The 17,538-nt window shown below is 52.0% G+C and overlaps 2 protein-coding genes across 9 annotated transcripts; one reads left to right on the top strand and one right to left on the bottom strand.

Annotated features, from left to right (window-relative positions):
- Positions 1-43: 43 nt before the first annotated feature.
- Positions 44-5,604, top strand: MIEF2 (mitochondrial elongation factor 2). 4 transcript variants are annotated; one of them, XR_012625287.1, is made up of 5 exons: positions 44-119; positions 606-759; positions 1,255-1,432; positions 2,283-3,588; positions 5,376-5,604. XR_012625287.1 is itself a non-coding variant. In XM_074841111.1 (4 exons), exons 2-4 carry the CDS (start codon positions 613-615, stop codon positions 3,335-3,337), a joined length of 1,380 nt encoding a protein of 459 aa, XP_074697212.1. In that variant the 5' UTR covers positions 44-119; positions 606-612; the 3' UTR covers positions 3,338-4,738. The 4 variants fall into 4 exon arrangements, 3 of the variants coding, with proteins under 3 accessions (XP_074697212.1, XP_074697213.1, XP_074697214.1); XM_074841111.1 differs by lacking the exon at positions 5,376-5,604 and having other exon boundaries at positions 2,283-4,738; XM_074841112.1 differs by lacking the exons at positions 44-119; positions 5,376-5,604 and adding an exon at positions 147-282 and having other exon boundaries at positions 2,283-4,738.
- A 299-nt stretch (positions 5,605-5,903) lies between these two features.
- On the bottom strand, positions 5,904-17,415 carry TOP3A (DNA topoisomerase III alpha). Of its 5 annotated transcripts, none has more exons than XM_074840745.1 (20): positions 17,347-17,415; positions 16,691-16,944; positions 15,451-15,510; positions 14,990-15,063; positions 14,325-14,400; positions 13,678-13,786; positions 13,238-13,381; positions 12,597-12,767; positions 12,272-12,372; positions 12,061-12,135; positions 11,857-11,939; positions 11,530-11,737; positions 11,172-11,357; positions 10,612-10,741; positions 10,098-10,211; positions 9,852-10,017; positions 9,305-9,448; positions 8,900-9,022; positions 7,884-8,614; positions 5,904-6,833 (listed from the first exon to the last, which is right to left on the bottom strand). In XM_074840745.1, exons 2-20 carry the CDS (start codon positions 16,874-16,876, stop codon positions 6,655-6,657), a joined length of 3,060 nt encoding a protein of 1,019 aa, XP_074696846.1. In that variant the 5' UTR covers positions 16,877-16,944; positions 17,347-17,415; the 3' UTR covers positions 5,904-6,654. The 5 variants fall into 5 exon arrangements, with proteins under 5 accessions (XP_074696846.1, XP_074696847.1, XP_074696848.1 ...); XM_074840746.1 differs by having other exon boundaries at positions 17,326-17,364; XM_074840747.1 differs by lacking the exon at positions 17,347-17,415 and adding an exon at positions 17,322-17,341.
- Between the last annotated feature and the right edge of the window lie 123 nt (positions 17,416-17,538).

Raw genomic sequence — 17,538 nt, 5'->3', positions numbered from 1 at the left:
CACGCGGAGCGGGGCAAGGGTGGGGCCGCGTTCTGCTTCCGGAGTGGGCGGGGCCGCCTCGCGCCGCGCCCCTATTGGCTGGGGCCGCGCTGGCACGCGCGGGCCGCCGGCAGCGCGGGGTGAGTGCGGGCTTGGGGGGGGGGGGGGTCCCCGCTCCTGCCCTTCGGCGGGTCGCGGCCCCGGGTGGTGCCTGCGGCCTGGCCGCCTCCCCCGGCTCGGGGCAGCGCGGGGGTCTCCGTCCCGGCCCCTCCGGCGGACGCACGGGCCCCGGTAACCGACCCGGTAACCGCCGGTTCTCCCCGAGGTTGCGGCAGCGCCGGGCGAGGAGCGGGGGCGGCCCTGCAGCGGGGTGACCCTTCAGTGGGGGCGGCCCTGCAGCGGGGTGACCCTTCAGTGGGGTGGCCCTTCAGCGGGGTGACCCTTGCTCCACGCCGCACCCAGGCGGCCCGGCGGCAGCGGGAGCCTTTGCCCCGGCGGTGGAGGGGAGCGGCGGGGCCGGCTGAAATCCCCCCAAAAAACTCCCCTCTCTGCGGGCTCTGCGTCCCCCGGGGGGGGCAGGTTCCCCCCGTCCAGGGTGACACCCCGCTCCTCCTCTTCCTCCGCAGGGTGACCATGGCCGAGTTCACACGCCAGCGGGGCAAGCGGCAGGAGGACAGCGGGCTGGGCAACGTCCTCGACCTGCTGTTGGCCAACGCCAGGCTGGTGCTGGGCGTCACCGGCGCGGCCGTGCTGGCCATCGCCACGCTGGCCGTGAAGCGGGTAAGGCCGGCGCAGCCGCCGTCGGGGCTCAGAGGACGTGGAGGAAGGCTGCTTTGCTCCCCGGTTGCGGCGGGGGGAAGATGCACCTCAAAACTGGCTGGCTGCGCCCCGGCTGCAGAGCTGGTCCTTCGAGTCTGGTGCCGATGGCAGCGCCGTGGGCATGGAGCTGCCTGCTCCCACCCTGCGGGGGCACGTGCAGCCCTGCGCCCCGTTTGCTCGGAGCAGCACACGTTTGGGATGCAGTATGCCATTCAGAAAGGCACCTTGGGTTTAATTCATGTTTGGGCCCCTGTTTTCCACTTAAAATATGCAGGGAGAAAATGTCCACCTTTGTGGCCCCCTAAACTGTATATTTTTGCTAGTAGAAGCTGGGCGTGGGGCTGTGTCTCCCTGTGTGTGTACCAGAGGGGCTGTTGTCCCCCTTAGTGCAAGGTGGGACTGTGGAGAATGGTACAAAGATAATAACTTGTCCATGTGGGTTTTCCTTCCCTCCAGCTGATAGACCGAGCCACCAGCCCTCGCGATGAAGGTGATCCCAAAGCTGAACAGAAGACCCTGGAGGAGAGCTGGCAGGACTTGGCTTTGATCAAAGCAACACCAAAACCCCCCAAGAAGCAGAGAAGGGAAGACCTCAGTGAACCTCTGCTCTCTCCAGCTCTGCCGCCGGCGCCAGGTGAGGCTCGTGGTGTTTGTGCCGGCTCCTGCCACTGTTGGGAAGATCACCTTGATGTGCTCGGGGCTGGCTGCGCCGCTGCTCTCAGCGGTCTGGGAGCTCCACGTTATTTTTAGCTCGGTGTCCAGAAAGCCGACCTGATTGAGCCTGCCCTCCTGGGAGGCTCCCAAGCCACGGCCCCTTTTTAGGCAATGCCTGTGGTAACGGCACCTCTGATAACGTCTCGGCCACCGCGGTGTGGTGGAGGCCATCGGGGCTTTGTTTGCTCTGGAGCGGTGTCTGCTGTGCTCGTTTTCTGGGTCAGTTCTGCTCAGAGGAAGGTGCGCTCGGGAGCTGCCACTGGCAAAGGCTGCCTTGTCTCACTGCCTACAAAGACGGTGTTTTTCCAAGAGGGAAAGCAGCCCAGCTTGGTGCAGGGCAGGTCCTGAGATACCTGACCTGGAGCAGGATTGTTCACAGGACTCAAGCGATCAGGCAGGCATCAGGGCAGGCTGGATCTGCCGGAGCAGTCTCAGCGGGGCTGAGACTTGTAGGGACCCTGGCAGCGAGTCCCTTGCCTGGCTGATGGTGCTTAGCCTGGTTTACCCATCTCTAGCTGCGGGGTGAGGCTGGGCACTGTTGGTTTTGAGGTTAGTTTGAGCTCTGCCTTGGCTGACAAGTGCTGCGAACATCAGAGGACTCGGTGGTGGCCCTCTTGGCAAGGTCAGCCCCGCATCCAGAGAGGTGGGCTGAGAGCTGGGCACCCAGCTCATGCCTCTCCCTTGGCTGCGGCAGGAGAAGCTGCTGTTTGCAGATGATCTGCTCAGAGCTGTGACTTCTCCCTTTCCTCTGCCCCATCCCCTTCTCACAGAGCTCAGGGTCTGCTCTGCCCCTCCGGAGACTCCTCGGGTCGAATCCAGCCCTCCGCACTGCCTCACACTGCAGGAGAAGCTTCTCTCCCACTACAGCAGCTGGCTGACCGTGCCTGAGACACAAGCATCCGTCGCCCTGCAGCTGGCCAGGAGCATCTGCACCCAACTGCAGAACTTTCTGCGGAGCAAGTGCCCGGAGCTGCCCTTTGGCAGCCTCTTCCTCAGCGGTCCCCTGCTCGATGGCCTCGGTGTGCTGGCGGCCGACCACATCCACCTCATGCTGCCGGTGGTCCTTGACGCCGCGCTCTGGAGCCTCATCCCAGGAGAGGACACTGTGGTGAGGAACCCCCAGTACTGGCTGATCAAGAGGACTGATCTGGAGTATTTCCCTCGTGGGCGCAGCCCTTGGGACAGGTTCATGGTGGGCCGGTATCTCTCCTCCAATGCACTCAATGAGACCCTCCACAAGATGCTGGTGGCCTCCATCAACTGGCCTGCCATAGGCAGTTTTCTGGGGAGCGTCATCCACCCCGTCGTGGCCTCCCAGGAGCTGAAACTGGAAGTCAAATACGATCAGATCAAGCTGAGCATCACCCTGTTCCCAGTGGTGGAAATGAAGGACAAGGTTCTCCTGGCCGCTCCTCCTGAAGGACTGGTGGAAAACCTCTGGCTTGAGAGTTTTTACAGGGCAGAGGTCTCGAAGGTGAAGGAGCTGGATGCTGGTGACTCTGGGGTTCGGCAGCGCTGCCTCCGCATCCTGAACGGTGTCTGCAAGAGCCATCCTGCCCTGCACAAACTGAGCGGCAGCCCCTTGACCCATGTCGTCCTTCACCTCAGTGCCACCAGTTTGGACTGGGCAGAAGAAAGCCTTGCCGACAGGTTCCAGCAGCTGCTCGAGGAGCTGGTAGGCTACCTGGAGAAAGGGGTCCTGCCTTCCTATTTCAACCCCAAAATCAACCTCTTCTGCGAGCTGTTGGAAGAGGAAATCGATGAGATGGGCTTCATGCTCTACAGGGCCGTATCGGAGCCAGAGCTCCTGCTGAAGGAGAAATGACTGGTGCGTGGGGAGCTCCCGAATGTAGGGTGTTCCTCACCCGTCTGCTGCTCCCCGCTGTGAGGGTTGCGATGCTTCTAGTTGACTAGTCAGTAAGAGGCAAAGTTCTTGCACTTTATAAGAAAAAAATAATAATTTCCTGTCTGAATAAAACGTGCCTGAGTCGAGGTGGGTGCTGGCGTGAGGAGCCTTTGGCTGGGAGGCTCTGCTGAACCCAGGGCGAGTGCAGCCCACACCTTGAGTACCTACAGGTGAGTCCCGTCCACTGGGAGCCGACATGAAGCATGTTTGTTCTCTGGTTCCTGGTGTCCTCTGCCTGTCCCAGCTGCCAGGCTCCCCTCGTGCTCTGACACCAGCGGGGGAGCTGGAGGGGAGCAGTTTCTTGTTGCTGCTGCGTCCTGCAGACCCCACGGATGCAGCGTCCTGGGTGGGTCCTTTCACCAGCACCCAATTTGGTCTTACTGTGCCATGCCCCCAGGCGAGCTTTTGGGGCAGAGTGGGAGCTTCATCTGTCTTTAGGATATTGCCAAGCTGAAATAAAGCCCCAGCGATGACCTGGGTGGTTGTCTGGGCGCTTGAAGGTAGAGCCATAGCAAACGGGGCTGTGAGTTTATTCTCTGGAAACCCTTTCAGCTGCTAAAAGGGGTGAGCTCAGCCCTACCTCTTCATTCTGCCGGCATCAGCTCTGCCCCGAGGAAGGGGCGCGCTTCCAGCACGGCGTTGGGGCTTCGTGGTTCTTGTCCCACACAGTGTTTTTCGGGAAGATATCCCAAAATAGGTGGTGGTGAGAAGAGCTGCAGGCTGCCGGGAGGCTCCTGGTATTGGTCCCTCGGTGGAGGCTGCAGCAGGGCTGTGTATTCCCTCCCTGGCGGGTGGGTCGCTGCCAGCGTCGATCTGCGGGTACTCGCTGCTCTGCAGCAAACCACAGCGTCCCCAGTCTGTGCAGTGACTTTTTCACACATTGCTGCTGTCCTGAGGTCCTGTTCCCCTGGAGCCCCGTGGTGTGGGGCAGGAAAGTAGGACAGGAATGATGCTCTGAGCAGAGTGCTTGCAAGAACTGAAGCGGTTTATGCTTTTTATCAAGAATGTATGTTGGGTTTGAGTATTTTGTTTTTTTTCCTTTGAGTGGCTGCTAGTAGGCTTTGGTTCTGGCTGTGGTCCCAAGGAGAAGGAATATATTATTATATTTAATGGCAAGAGCTGGTTTTGCACACTGGTGGAGTTGGAGAAATCCTGTGGACTTCAATGTGAGCAGCTGTTGTGGTTTAGTTTTCTTTACTGCTATCATCTTGTTTATGGGAAGAAAATAAACTCTATCTGAAAACTACTTAGTTTGTTCCTCCAAACCACTTACTTCCCAGGTGCTAGCAATGAGAATAAACCCTCCCTGTGTCTACTGGTTCTCTTGTGTCAGCTCCAGTTTGTCTCCTTCCCTGTGCTAAGGGCTGAAGCGCTCCTCCAGCTGCGGTGGCATGCCAGAGAACCACCCAGCGCTGCCCGGGGCGTCCCCCGCTTCACCGAGAGCTCGGGGGTGGTCAGGTCCTGTCCTGCAAGGCCTTTCTCCTCCTCTTGCAAAGTCCTATGCCCTCAGAGCGCCCGGCCGCCGCACGCGAGCCGTCTGGACGCTGAGCTCGTGCCGTTTACCCAGCGGCTCCAGCTCCTCAGCTGCTTGAACCAGGGTTAGACCAGTAAAGCTGGTAAGGGCTGATGCCATCGGCAACTTTTAACCTGCTGCCTGTGTGCTACACACATGCTTTCCACTGCTGTTGCCATTCAGAGGCTGCTGCCCGGGCTTCTGTCGTGCTTTCTCCAGCTCAGTGATTGCATTACACCTCGTAATCCTGTTATTTTAGCCAGCAGGTCTGTATTTTTAGGCCACAGCTGTTAATCGTGGGAGTGAGGGGTACAGGGAAATGCAACCCGAGTTCTCCTGACCTTATTCCTGAGAGCGATGGGCTGCCGCAGAGTTAAAGGCGCTCTTCTGTCTCGTGTGGACCTTAAAGCCAATTTGTGCTGCTGTGCTCTCCTCTGCTTCCAGGTACCCCCTATAGAAAGTGCTTCAGCCTCCTGCCTGCTCTCTGCTGCCTGTCACCTCGGTACTGACCCCGGGGAACGGCTCCGTGTCCAGGGGCAGGGTCCTGAGCAGCATCGGGAGCCCTGAGGAAAAACTGAATGCTGTCCTCCGGCAGAAAAGGACACAGGGATCTTGTGGATCTACTTTCTTTGATGTACAGAGGAAGCGCCAACAGAGAGGGAGGAGGTAACCTGGAGTTCAGCCTAAACTAAGTGCAGGGAAACAGAACCTCCCTTCAGTCCAGCCAGCTGTCGGTCAGTCTGTCCCCGGGCAGCAACACCACAGCAGATGCAGCTGGTGAGATAAAAGCCCTTTCCCTACCCCTCTGCAGCTCACTTCTAAGTAACTGCAGGGAGTTTCTGCCAAGAAAGCTGCTGTATTGTTCTGATGAGTGAGTGGAAAGAGCAAGATTTGGGTGGATGCTTTTACAGTAATAGCTTAACTATTTTAAGTAGGAAGAAACAATAAGGCAGAGTTAAGATGACACCGTATCGAATTTAAAAATTAAATAATCTTTTATTAAGAAACTTATTAGTTTGACAAAAAAACCCTTCCATTAGCTAGCAGCATCACAGAGGCATGCCTCAAGGTTTGAGGAAGAACTTGGTTTCAAATTCAGAACTGTCTAAAATGAAGCTGCCCAGCTTCCCTTTCAGGGCAAGCACCAGATCCAGCTTCTCTGCCCCTGGCCCTCCTTCAGTGGCAGGTGAACCAAGGTAAGGGGCATGGCTCTGTGACAAAAAAAAAAAAAGAAAGGGGAATGTTGCTCAGGTAACATCAGTTCAGAACTTAAAATACAACTCCACACTGTGGAAAGCCAGGGACTGGGAAGAGATAAGCAGCCCTGGTGTCTGTCTGAGTGGCTACAAGGCAGCTCTTCCTTGGGTGGAAAGGCTGCGTACAACTGCCGCCATGGTGGGAGCTGCAGGTGGACGAGATCCAGTGCTGTCTTCTCAGCAAATTCAGTTTCTAAATGCTTCCTTGAAGTGTTCAGACTATCCCAATCTGCTCAGAAGAGCAGCTGAAAATAGAGGCTGACACCAGTAGCAGAGCCACCTTCCAAAGCTGGTTGAACCCTTGCTGCCCGGGCACGTAATGCATGTGTGAGGATAGTGCCCCTTGGCAGGAGCAGCCTGCAACCAGCCCTTCCACAAACTCAGATTTGTTTCTAGACTCCAGTTCTTGTTCCTGCAGCAGCTCGTAACCCCAGGACCTTTCAGGCTCTTGAGATGTCCATCCAGGCTCAGTGGTTTTGAGGGCAGGTTTTCCTAGTGTGGCCAGGCTGGTGGCAAATGCTACAGGTCCGTGGCTTCTTGGCAGTGGCTCCTGAGGAGAGACTGCTTGGTCTCTTGGCTTTACTTCCCAACCCTCTTGAGTATCCACTGTTGCCAAAGTGGTTCAAAGAGACATCTCCAGAAGGCCCTAGAGAGAAACAACTTGCATTTAAGTACCTTTGACAATCTAAGTAGGTGAGAAACAGAAGATAAGTTCAAAATGGCAGATCAAGGATTTTACTATCCCAGCCACTCAAGATTATTCCTGAAACTACACTTGCTTCAGACTTGTCGAGACAGTTAAATGTTACCCATTTGTCTTGCAGCATTAGAGAAATGTGGGAACAGAACAGGGGAAACTGATCTGCCTGGTTGCATGCTCTGGTTTACAGCTGAAGCAGAAACAACAAAACATGCCAGGGGAAAACTTGCTTTTTAAGTAGTTTTGAAAACTTGATTCTACCCCTTTAGGCCCAAATGCTTGAGGAGGGGGCGGCCAGTGTTGAAGATCTCTCTCAGACCACATCTCTACCTCTGTACTTTGCTCACTGCCCCTTTGCATCAGTGCTCTTTCTTCTGCACCCTTATTTTGTGATTATTTTTATGGGTACTTGTTTTCAGCATCTCTCCACAGCAGCCACACTGAGTTTCTCAGCTCTGATCAAAGCTTCAGCCTTGGCCTTTCACTGCATTCCTAAGCTAGGGCAGAGGGAGCAGCATAGTTTCCCTGGCATGACAGAATGGGGTTTAAGATCCCCCAAAGTGGTGCCACTGCTTCAACTCTGCATCAAGTCGGTACCAGCTCTCACAGAGCTGAGCACTGTGACTTGAGAGGACAAATTCCCAGACTGACTGTTGGAAAGAGTGCTGGGCTTTATCCAACAAGTCACGGACAGCCAGATGTTCATGCTTACTGCACACAGAAGCAAAGCATCCTGCTTGGAGCAGATGCATGCTATGAGGACATACCCTGCTAGCACTTGGACAGGTAAGCCAGACTCAGGTGTTACAAGCAACATTTGAAGTGCTGTAATGCTACAGACGGACGTTCTAAAGGCAAACCTAAAGTCTGTTAAACGTGTGAGTTGCTCCAAGAGCTGTCGTGCTGCAGCAGCATCGCACACATGAGAGAAGTGTGTTCAGTTTAGCTTCAAGAACAGCCTCCAACCCTTGCCTCTCCCCGCAAGCCCAGCCTTACCTGGTGCCACATTTTCATCCGCCCACTGGAAGAAGCCACACTGCTGCTCTCGGGGTTTAGAGCAGGTGTGGAACTGCCGCCCTTTGTTGGGCCCGTCCTTTTGGACGGTGCGTGTGACAGCTGGCTGGTCGCACTTGCAGACTGCGCCGCCTCCTGAATCAGAGCTGTTGCTTCCAAAGAACTCTGGGCCTCTCCCTCCTCCTGGGCGCTGAAATCCTGCTGGGCCCCTTCCTGCAAAGGGCTGGGGCAGCGCAGAGCCCTGCGGAACCGTGTTGCTTCTGTCCTCTGACTGCTGATCAGCCCAGAGAAAAAAGTTGCAGGTACTGGCGCTGCATTTATAAAACTGCCTGCCCTGATTGGGCCCTTCCTTGCGCACGGTTAACAGCAGGGCTTCGTTCCCACAGTTGCACATCACAGCATTGTTCCCGTCGTCTGGAGCAGCCGAAGGAGCAGGCCTGGGTGTTCCCCTTGAGCTCAAGGAGAGTAGATGTCCCGGTGCCAGGTTTGTGGTCCCCCTCACGTGTCTGTTTTCACCCCTAGCTCTGTTAAAAGAGGTGTTGACCTGCAGGTGATTGGCTTGCTGGCTGACTGACGAGGTGGGTTGGGAGGATCTGTGTAAATATTTCAGGTCTAAGAGCTCTTTCAGCATGTCATCACAGCCTCCGATGCAGCCAACAAATTCCAGGGGCATCATGGGTGGAACACTGCCCCTCTTGAACTTAAACTTCAGTCTGAAAGGAAGGAAAGAATGAAAGTCTCCCAGTTCATATAACTGCTCATCAACAGACCTCGATTTGGACTTGATTTTTTATTTTTCTTCTAAATTCTGCTATGCTTACACTGGTTTCCCCAAACCCTCTTCTTTCTATCCCCAAGCTATGAGAGCGCTGCTCCAGCTTTCCAAGACTGGAATGGAAAACAGTTGCCCAGCCTAGTCCACAGAAGTCTCTAGCCCTAATGGCTAACACATAACATGTGAGGGGTTGCGTTTCCCCAGGGGATAACTGCTGACCCACCTGTGAACTGGATGTGGTTTACACACAGCACAGACACTCTCATCCCTGGCCACGTCCAGCACGAAATCAGGGAACCAGACAGCAGTTTTACAAGCTGGGTAGCCCATGCAGCTGAGATAGAACCTGCCGTGGGACAAAGGCACCGGGTGAGGAAGAGGCAAAGTCAAGACAGTCAGTCATCTGTTCTCCTGTCTTCTCAGCCGTCAGAAATTGTCAAAACAACAATTTTTAAGCGCAAATACATACTTGAGAGAGCTGAGTCCACACAGCTTATGTAGCTGGTGGAGTTAGCTAGCTGCAGCCCAAGTTTTTACACTTGCTGCAGAGGGGAGGTAAACGAACAACGCCTGAAAAACCACAAACCAACACAGAAGGCTACGCTCTACAACAGGGAAGATCACCAACCCGCCGTTCTTCTTGGTCTTCAGGACCATGTCATTGTTGCACTGTGGACACTTCCGAACGGCAACAGGCATTGCTGGGTAGACCTCCTCTTGCTCTGCAATTTCTGTGGCTTCTCCAAAATACTGAGCCAAGGCCTGGTCCAACCTATAAAGATCAAGCAGAGCATCCTGTGTGTCTCCTCTGCAAAGAGCAATCGGGCTCTGCAGTGAACTAGCACTTGCTGCCCTCCACCCACCCCCTCTGAGCTTCTCCACAGGTACGTTGATTCAGCACCATGCCTCTGGAACAAGCTGGGTGCGGGTACAGTTGCCATCTCCTTCAGCCTGCTGTGAATTTAATCTTAAGGGTTTCAGCCAAGATGAGCAGTTAGTTGGCACCAACTCATGACAGCGTGCCAGGCTGCGAGTCATCCCTTCCCATGCAAATGCCTACACACAGCGGGCAGAGCTCCAGGGAAACAGTGTGACAGGATTCCTCAGCCCCAGGTGAGAAGCCAGCACCTCCCAGAACAGCAAAGCAAACAAAAAAGGGCAAAGACAGGACTCACTTGTTGGCTCTGGCCACAGCTTCGATGAAGACTTGCTTGTACTTTTGGACCTGCTGCTGCAATACTGCAGATTTATCTTTCTTCCCCTCACAGATCAGTTTCAGATCAGCCTCCAGCTCAGCTCGAAGGTCAGGCTTGGACATCTCGTAGCCCATGGAGTCATAGCCTGAGGAACACACTGCACGGTAAGCGAAAGGAAGGAACAAGCAAGGAACCTGCCATCTTCCTAACGGGCACTGCCCTTACCTTCAACCAGCCCCATGCCCAGGTGGCCTGGGAGGAACCGCTGATCCGCTGTAAGGCCCACGTACATCCGCGTCTTAATCGTCTCAATGTGCTCAGCATGAGTGGCGTCGGTCCCTGAAAGCAGACAGGTTAGTTAAATGGTGCTGAAGAGAAACTTCCCCTGTGCCTAATGCAGAGAGCAAGGTCCTAAAGGGACAAGGAGACAACTTAGGGGCAGGAGCAGCACTGCCCTCATGTCCCACTGGAACTGAGGCCAACAAGGTGCTGGCAGGCACACCCTGGACCCTAAACTGCACATCTCCCCAGGTACTGGGGGCACTCTGCAGGCTCCTTAGGATCTCCGGACTTTGCCCACAGGTCTCAACTATCCTTTTGTTCTGTACATTTAAGTGATTTCTTATCTGAAGTGACATTTAGAGAATTCTCTGAGGGTGGGACAGAACTTCGAGAAGTTGAGAAGGAGCTCACGAACAAAGCTCTCCCAAGAGCAAAAGGCCACGCTGCCAATACTGACCAATGCCATGTTTCTCCATGAGAGCAATGAGATCCGCTTCTGTGAGGAGCAATGGAGGGCTGGTTTCCCCATCCACCATCTCCACTGTAGTGGGCTGAAAGCGAGACCCTTTCTCATACAGTGGGATAACCTGAAGGGAAGGAGAATCTCTTTGAAACTGCCTTCTGGTCCATTCATTGAAGACAAAATGTCATGCTAACAGCAGGCCAGTGCAGTCATAGAGCAGCACCCTGTGCTGGAGGAGATCCAGTCTCAGGGTCCTCAGGATTAGCCACTAATGAGCCACCAGAACCACGGAACGGCAACTGCAGCTCCTCTGGGTGAGTCAAGTCAACCCCACAGCCCTGTGTGGCCTCTGGTGTCAGAAGGGAAAGAATCTATCCAAAGCTGACACAATAAAGCTGCACAGGTTTTCAGCAGAGATGGCTCTGAGTGAAACAGCCAGTGGGCCAGAAATTGTCAAAGGATGTTCTGTAGAGGGGTCTGAAGTCGGCAGTGAAGTGTGACTTTAAACTCCAGGTACTTTAGCCTCTCCCGTCTCTGCTATTTGAGGGTATTACCTTATCGCTCCACTTCTCATAAGGATAGACTTCCAGATAATTTCGGGCCAGGATCATTAGTCCTTGAGCAATGAATCGCTCATTAGCAATGTCGATCTCCACAGTTGTTTCCTGTCCCTTGGCATCTTGAGAGCAGCAAGCCAAAAAATGGCGCACGATGAATTCATATAGTCTCTGCTCATTGCCCTAATATCAAACAGAAAAAGAGGGTCAGTGTCCTCCTGTGTTAATGAGATGTCAAGAAATATTAGTGAGAGCTCAGGTGATGATACTGTGCTAATGACCCTATTATTAAGACTCCCATCTTTATTTATCAAGCAATACAAACCATCCAGTTATCTGCCTTTGTTAAACTCACCTGTAGGTTAGCAGTGTATTTTGTGGGGTGAATGGGAGGGTGAGCCTGATCTGATTTGGTTCCACTCCGAGGGGTTGGCCCACCCTGATCCAAAATCCTCTGTGCAAATGCTCCCCAGTTTGGGTCCTGTGTTTGCTGTTGTACTAAGGCAGAGAGGTTCAGCTCCTTGGGGAAAATGTTGGTCTCAGTTCGGGGGTAGCTAATGAACCTTAAGAAGAACGGCAGAAGAGTGCTTTAAGAGGAGCTCCAAGATGCTTCCCACTTTGGACTAAAGGCTGTTTACTTTTGAAAGAATTAAGTTTACCAAGCCAAGCCTTGCTTTCTTACCCTTGAGTATAGAGTTTTTCTGCTATTCTCATGGTTTCCTTTGCGTTTATTTTCAGTTTGCGGGAAGCCAACTTCTCGAGTTCCTGTGTTGGGAGGAGCCAGAAAAAAAAAGAAAGAAATATTTGTGCATAATTCAGAGCGGTGAGTGAAGTATCTGTTCAAAGCTTCTTTCAGATAAGTCCCTTCAGCAGAGTTCAAACATACCACAGTGTCCAGGGGCAGGGGCCTCCATTTGCTCTTTGGCTTGCTCCCAACCTCAACAACAGTTGCTACCGGATCCTAAACACAGAGCAAGCAAAATGCAAAATCTCCTTTAAGAGTTTACACAAACTGTTCTTTAAAGCTCTTGAGCGAGATGGATGCAGGAAATGCTTGGCTGATACGGGATTATACAACTATTTACAAGCTTTCCTACCTCCATACACATCTGGTAAAGGACCAGGCATGCGGTGTGATTAAAGAGCCGGTTCCTCTTCCAGTTGAAGACCACACTGCCATCTTCATGATCATGTGTCACTGGTGAACAACAGATCGGAGTGATATAGCAGGAATACAAAGGAAATAGAGCAGAGGTGGGGGGCCACGCTATTGGGAAACCTCTCGGTTCTGCTTAGTGGTCACGGCAAAGGAAGCTGAAACCACCTCTGCAGCACTGTTTGTTTGTTGCCCTGATGTTTTTCCTTTCTATACACATCAAGCCCTTTAAGATGGAGCCCAGGACTTGCTTTCCCCAGACATACCTTTAATTTTATAGAAGGCTTCAGGAACAAAGGCCTGGATGGCTTTAAAGCGCTCAACTACAAACCCCAGTGTTGGGAACTGGCAGCTACCGTAGCTGATCAGCTGATCTGCTAAAATATCAGGGAAGATCTTCTGGAGCCTCAGTGTCTGGAATCTGGTGAAGGCAGCACCTGAGAAAACAAAATGGACACCAGAACTGAGTAATACAACATTGGAGGAGAATCACAACACTTCAGATGGTCCTTTTAAATACTCTTAATTACTAATGTTACTCTAATACTCAAAGTTGCAGAAGCCTGTCAGCACTATGTGAGCTATAAACCTAACATTTGCTTCCAAGATCACATTTCCAGTAAAACATGAGATGTGACTTAGTTGTATCTGACCTAAAAATCAGATTTATGATACTACAGAGGGTATTTCTGTCTTGTGTTGGAGGCAGAATAACAGATGACTTCTAAACACCCCTTGCTGGGCTTTAACAATGTGCATTCAAGTATTTATAGACAACAAGCTCTACACTGATAACAAAGCTGTTGCCTGCCTACCTACCACACTGCTGTTCACTTCCCTTTAGAAGAGCTGTACGCAGCAGCTCAGGCCTGGCAGCTGCTCTTATCTCCAGCGCGTGTTTACGTACCTATCCTGAGGTCCAGCTCCTGCCTGACGTCAACGGCATCGCTCGTTTTTTGATCCGGTTGGGTGAGGTTCTCACAGGCTGTTCTGACGGCGTGAAGTGTGATCTCTGAAAAACGGGCTCGGAAAACCCGGAGGTTTGGCTTTACTGTCAGAAAAAAAAAAAAATAAAAATCGAAAAGCGACTCAAACACCAATGGAAAGGAGCAACTAATGAATAGCTATCTTCAAAAGAGTATGCTGTCAACCTATTCTATAGCTTTCTAATAGCTAAATTTATTTCTGGTCTACCAGAGCCACGTATTTATCAGAACTACAGTCAACATATTTAACCTGGACACAGTAACGTTGAAAGTATGCCTGTTATGAGATCTCTGAGCAGCAATACCTGTTAAATCAGCACTTTAATGGAACTCAGATTGATGCAGAAGATGCTCTACGCACCAGCTTTGCAAACGTGAATTATCTCAAAGCCAATGTTCTCTCCTTCTCGATCGCAGTCAGTCCAGATCACCAGAGCTTGGCACTGCTGGATTTCTCGTTCGAGGGTTCTCTGAGATGAGAAAACAACACAAAGTGAGATAGACCAGGCCACCTGCTCTGTCATTTCATTTTAGAATGACTCACTAACAACATGAAATGCAGTGTGTATCCATAGAGATAGATTGGTGCAATAACATTTTGTAATTGTGTCTCTCATGCTATTAGGCAGCTTTCAAAAGAACTGAGTCATTGATTTACACCTAACTGTTAAAAAGCATGGCTTGGATTGGATTGTACCACAATCTGTTTTCTGAAAATGTCATTTTTTGTAAAATTGAGACGCAATTGCCAATTCTACCTTGTTGGAAAAAACACTTCTACTTCTAGCAAAGCAGTTGTTCCTTTACTGCACTAACTGTAGAGAAGCAGGAGACTTTCCATATCACAAATGAACAGCATATATAGTCCTAGCAAATGCAAGAGGAATTTGCGAAACTCTAGAAGCTCAGGCGTTCAGGACAAAGGTACGATCGTCCTTCTGTCTGAGACAGTATTTGTAGAACTAAACTCTGAACCCAGTTTCAGGGATACTCTTAGAACCAACATACCTTGATATCCACGTAATTTTCCGGGCAATACTTCTCGATTTCAGCATCAAAAAGAGCTAGAGGGTTGCAGCTATGCCTGATAAACAGAGGGTAAACAGTGTGCATAAAAACTAGAACATATGTTGTGAGGAAATGCTGTTCGAGTACTGGAATTAATAATATATTTTTATTATGGGCCTTGTCTTAGATGACTTAGAGTGCACATGAAATGCTGAGTTACACTTAGAAGCAACAGAACCAAAAAACAACCACAGAAAACAGCAAATCTGGAAGACAGCCCTAAACAGGCAATTTCTTTTATTTCAAGCACAGAGGACAAAGGGGAGGGAAGCTAGAGAAAACACCTCCCTTCCCAGGACAACTCCCAGCGGAACAAAAACCACAAAAACATCAGTCAAGTGTTGGAAACAGTTTAATTCCTTGGGTCTGCCTTAATGTATTTTAACCAGTATTACGATGTCGGGGTTTTTTAGCGCCCTGAAGGCAGTAATTTTAACCAATATTTTAGGTATTCTATATAAAATTTGGTACTCATCCCTGAGCTGCACGCGGTGTCAGGGTCCCTCCCTGCTCCCCAGCCTTTGAAATGGCAGTCCCCTCTCAGCTCAGGGCTGAAGGCAGAAGGTGACAGCCCCCCTTCCTGCCAGGGGGTACTAAGTACTAACCATTTGCGAAAGGGCAGCTTAAAATCATGAGCCAGTAAGTGTCCTGACACCGATGTCATCACCATAGTAACGTTCTGCAAGAGACAGAGCAAGGTAATTAGTGCCCATCATTTGCTAAAAACTACCCACAGCCCCAAGATCTTGACAGTTCTCAATTTAGACAATCAGTGACAATGTCAGACAGCTAAATCTACAGCCTCATCCTCAATTTTTGTAGGAAGCTCCCAATTCTAAATAGCAACGTATTTTTGACTGATATAAAACCAGAAAGTTGAAAGACTTGAAGTAATAGAACAGGTCAGTGGTTGAGCCAAGAAAAGAACATCTGACTTTTCCTCATCTTTGGACAAAATGGCCCTGTCACTGGATATGTGTTTTGTAACTTCTGACAAACGGCTTTTTTTTAACAATTAGTATTTTGCACTTCTCTAATTCAGCAGTAGAATGAAAGAAAACTCTACCTGGCCAAACATCTGGTAGTCATATTCGTAGATCTTGTTGAACTTGGAAAACCCTTCTCGCTAAAAGGAAAAGGAAAGTTGCTGAATTTCTGGCTTCTAACAGAAACCAAACGCATTCCGCCTCGCTTTATACACGCTGTTACGGCACAACACAGAGAAGCACGGGGCAAGTGAAAACCATGTACTGTACTGCAGCGAGGTGAATAGAAATTGCCTGTATCATTTATGAAGACATTGAAATGGTGCTTTCCAACGTAAAAGTATTTTAAACTATGCCTGAAGGGGCTGCCAGGGTTATCACCCTGCCGATAGCGACAACAGACAGTGGGAACAGATTTGTTTAATCGGGCTGGCCAGTTATATTCCTGGCAAACAACTGTTCTGCTCCAAATGCCAATGAGTGTGTCAGCTCCAGATCCCCAAGACTACCTTCCACCTAACTGAGACTTGTGGAAGTTTCTAGATTGGGTATTTGCTGCTTTTCCTACAGAAGCAGAACAATATCTTTCTTGCTTGGGACCGTCAGCGCTCAGGTTGTCAATAACACCTTTCATTCAAATATAATTCTGGTCTAGAAGCACTTTCTAGTTCCTTAGCGTGGAAGTACCAAGTAATTATGCAAACCGTTAAAGGTCACAAAACAAAACAGCAGAGAGGAGAGATCTTCGAACTCCTCTTCTCCAAACCACAGACCAGCTTTGCTTTATTATGCAAACTTCAGTAAACCCCTGAAACTTGCTGACGCTGCAGAAGTGGTGCTCTTTGACTGGGAAATACACGCTAACAGATGGTTTCAGCTCCTGAAGCCTTTCATGTACACTGCGAAGCTAGGAACGACACAGGGAGCCCCCACTGCAGAGCTCAGTGCCCAGAGAAGGCAGTGTGGGCGGAGGGAGAGCAGCTGGGGAGCTAAATTCCAACAGGACTTGTCACAGGAGAAAAAGGGCTCCCAAGTACATTTTGGCAAGTGGTGTTTGTCCACGAAAGAAAGCTATTCTTGTACCCTTGCGCAATCAGAAGTGGCCAGAGACAAAAATGGTGCAAGATGTCACACGTGCTGATGCAAACTGCCTGTGCCAAGCTCTGCTGAGGGGGATGAGGCTATCACACCAAGACACAGACTACACCCAAGACCAGGCCTGTGCAGCACAGTGGCCCTGGTGAGCTGATGCTTTCCAGCCAGCTAAGCCAGACCAGAACACGTATTGGGAAGAAGTAAGGAGATGTGGTGTATGCCTACCCGTCGCATTCTGCTGTTGGAGAGCAGATCTGCAATCCCTCGGGCAGCATCGTTCTTCTCAGCCACACATAGGACCTTCCGGATCCTCTGCAACGCCATGTCCTCCGCAGCCCGGGAGAAGAGACGCCAGGGCTGTGGCAGCATCCTGACCCCGCAGTTAACAAAAAGCCTCGCTTGAAAGTTCATTACAAGAGACGATGACAGCTCCCGCGAGGCCTAGACATGCTGCTGTGTCCTTGCCCTGGGGCCGGATCCTGCCGAGGATGGAGAGCGATCGCTGAATGTCCCCTGCACGGCCCTAGTCAGCCTTTAACCGGCGACCCCGGGAGGGCCCAGGGCATCCTCTGCGCGGCTGCCCCAGCGCCATTCACGGCGCAGAGCTGCACGGAGCTGGAGGCTTCTCCCCCCACCAGAAGCAGTTACCCGGCGGGTGCTGCCCGGCCCCAGGCAGGGCCCCCAGCTCCCTCTGCGCTGTCAAGGCCTTCCTCCCTCCGGCCGGGGCTGCCCCCCACCCATCGCAGCCGGGGCAGGAAAAGCCCCCCCCCCACCCCTCGACCCCAGCCGGGCTCTCCCTCACCCGCAGAAGCCCCTCCCCGACCCCCCGGTTCCCCGCCGGCCGGGCTCTCCTCACCCACCGCCCTCTCTCCCGCGCTTACTCTGTCGCAAACAGCGGCTGGACGCGGCGCGCTTTTCCTCATCGTTACGCCCTGCCGTAAAGCGCCACAGTGGCGGGATTGAACCACAGCTCCCAAGATGCCCCGCGGCGCCCCTCAGTCGTTTTCCCCCGCCGTCCCGTCTCGGTTTGTGCTTTCCTCCGGCGGCCGGGGCTGTCCCGGGTTAAGTAACGC

The sequence above is a fragment of the Strix aluco genome, chromosome 15 (assembly GCF_031877795.1).
Source record: "Strix aluco isolate bStrAlu1 chromosome 15, bStrAlu1.hap1, whole genome shotgun sequence".
In the NCBI taxonomy this organism is placed as follows: Eukaryota; Metazoa; Chordata; class Aves; order Strigiformes; family Strigidae; genus Strix; species Strix aluco.
The sequence above is the reverse complement of the archived record's forward strand: the minus strand, read 5'-3'. Positions and strand labels throughout refer to the sequence as shown.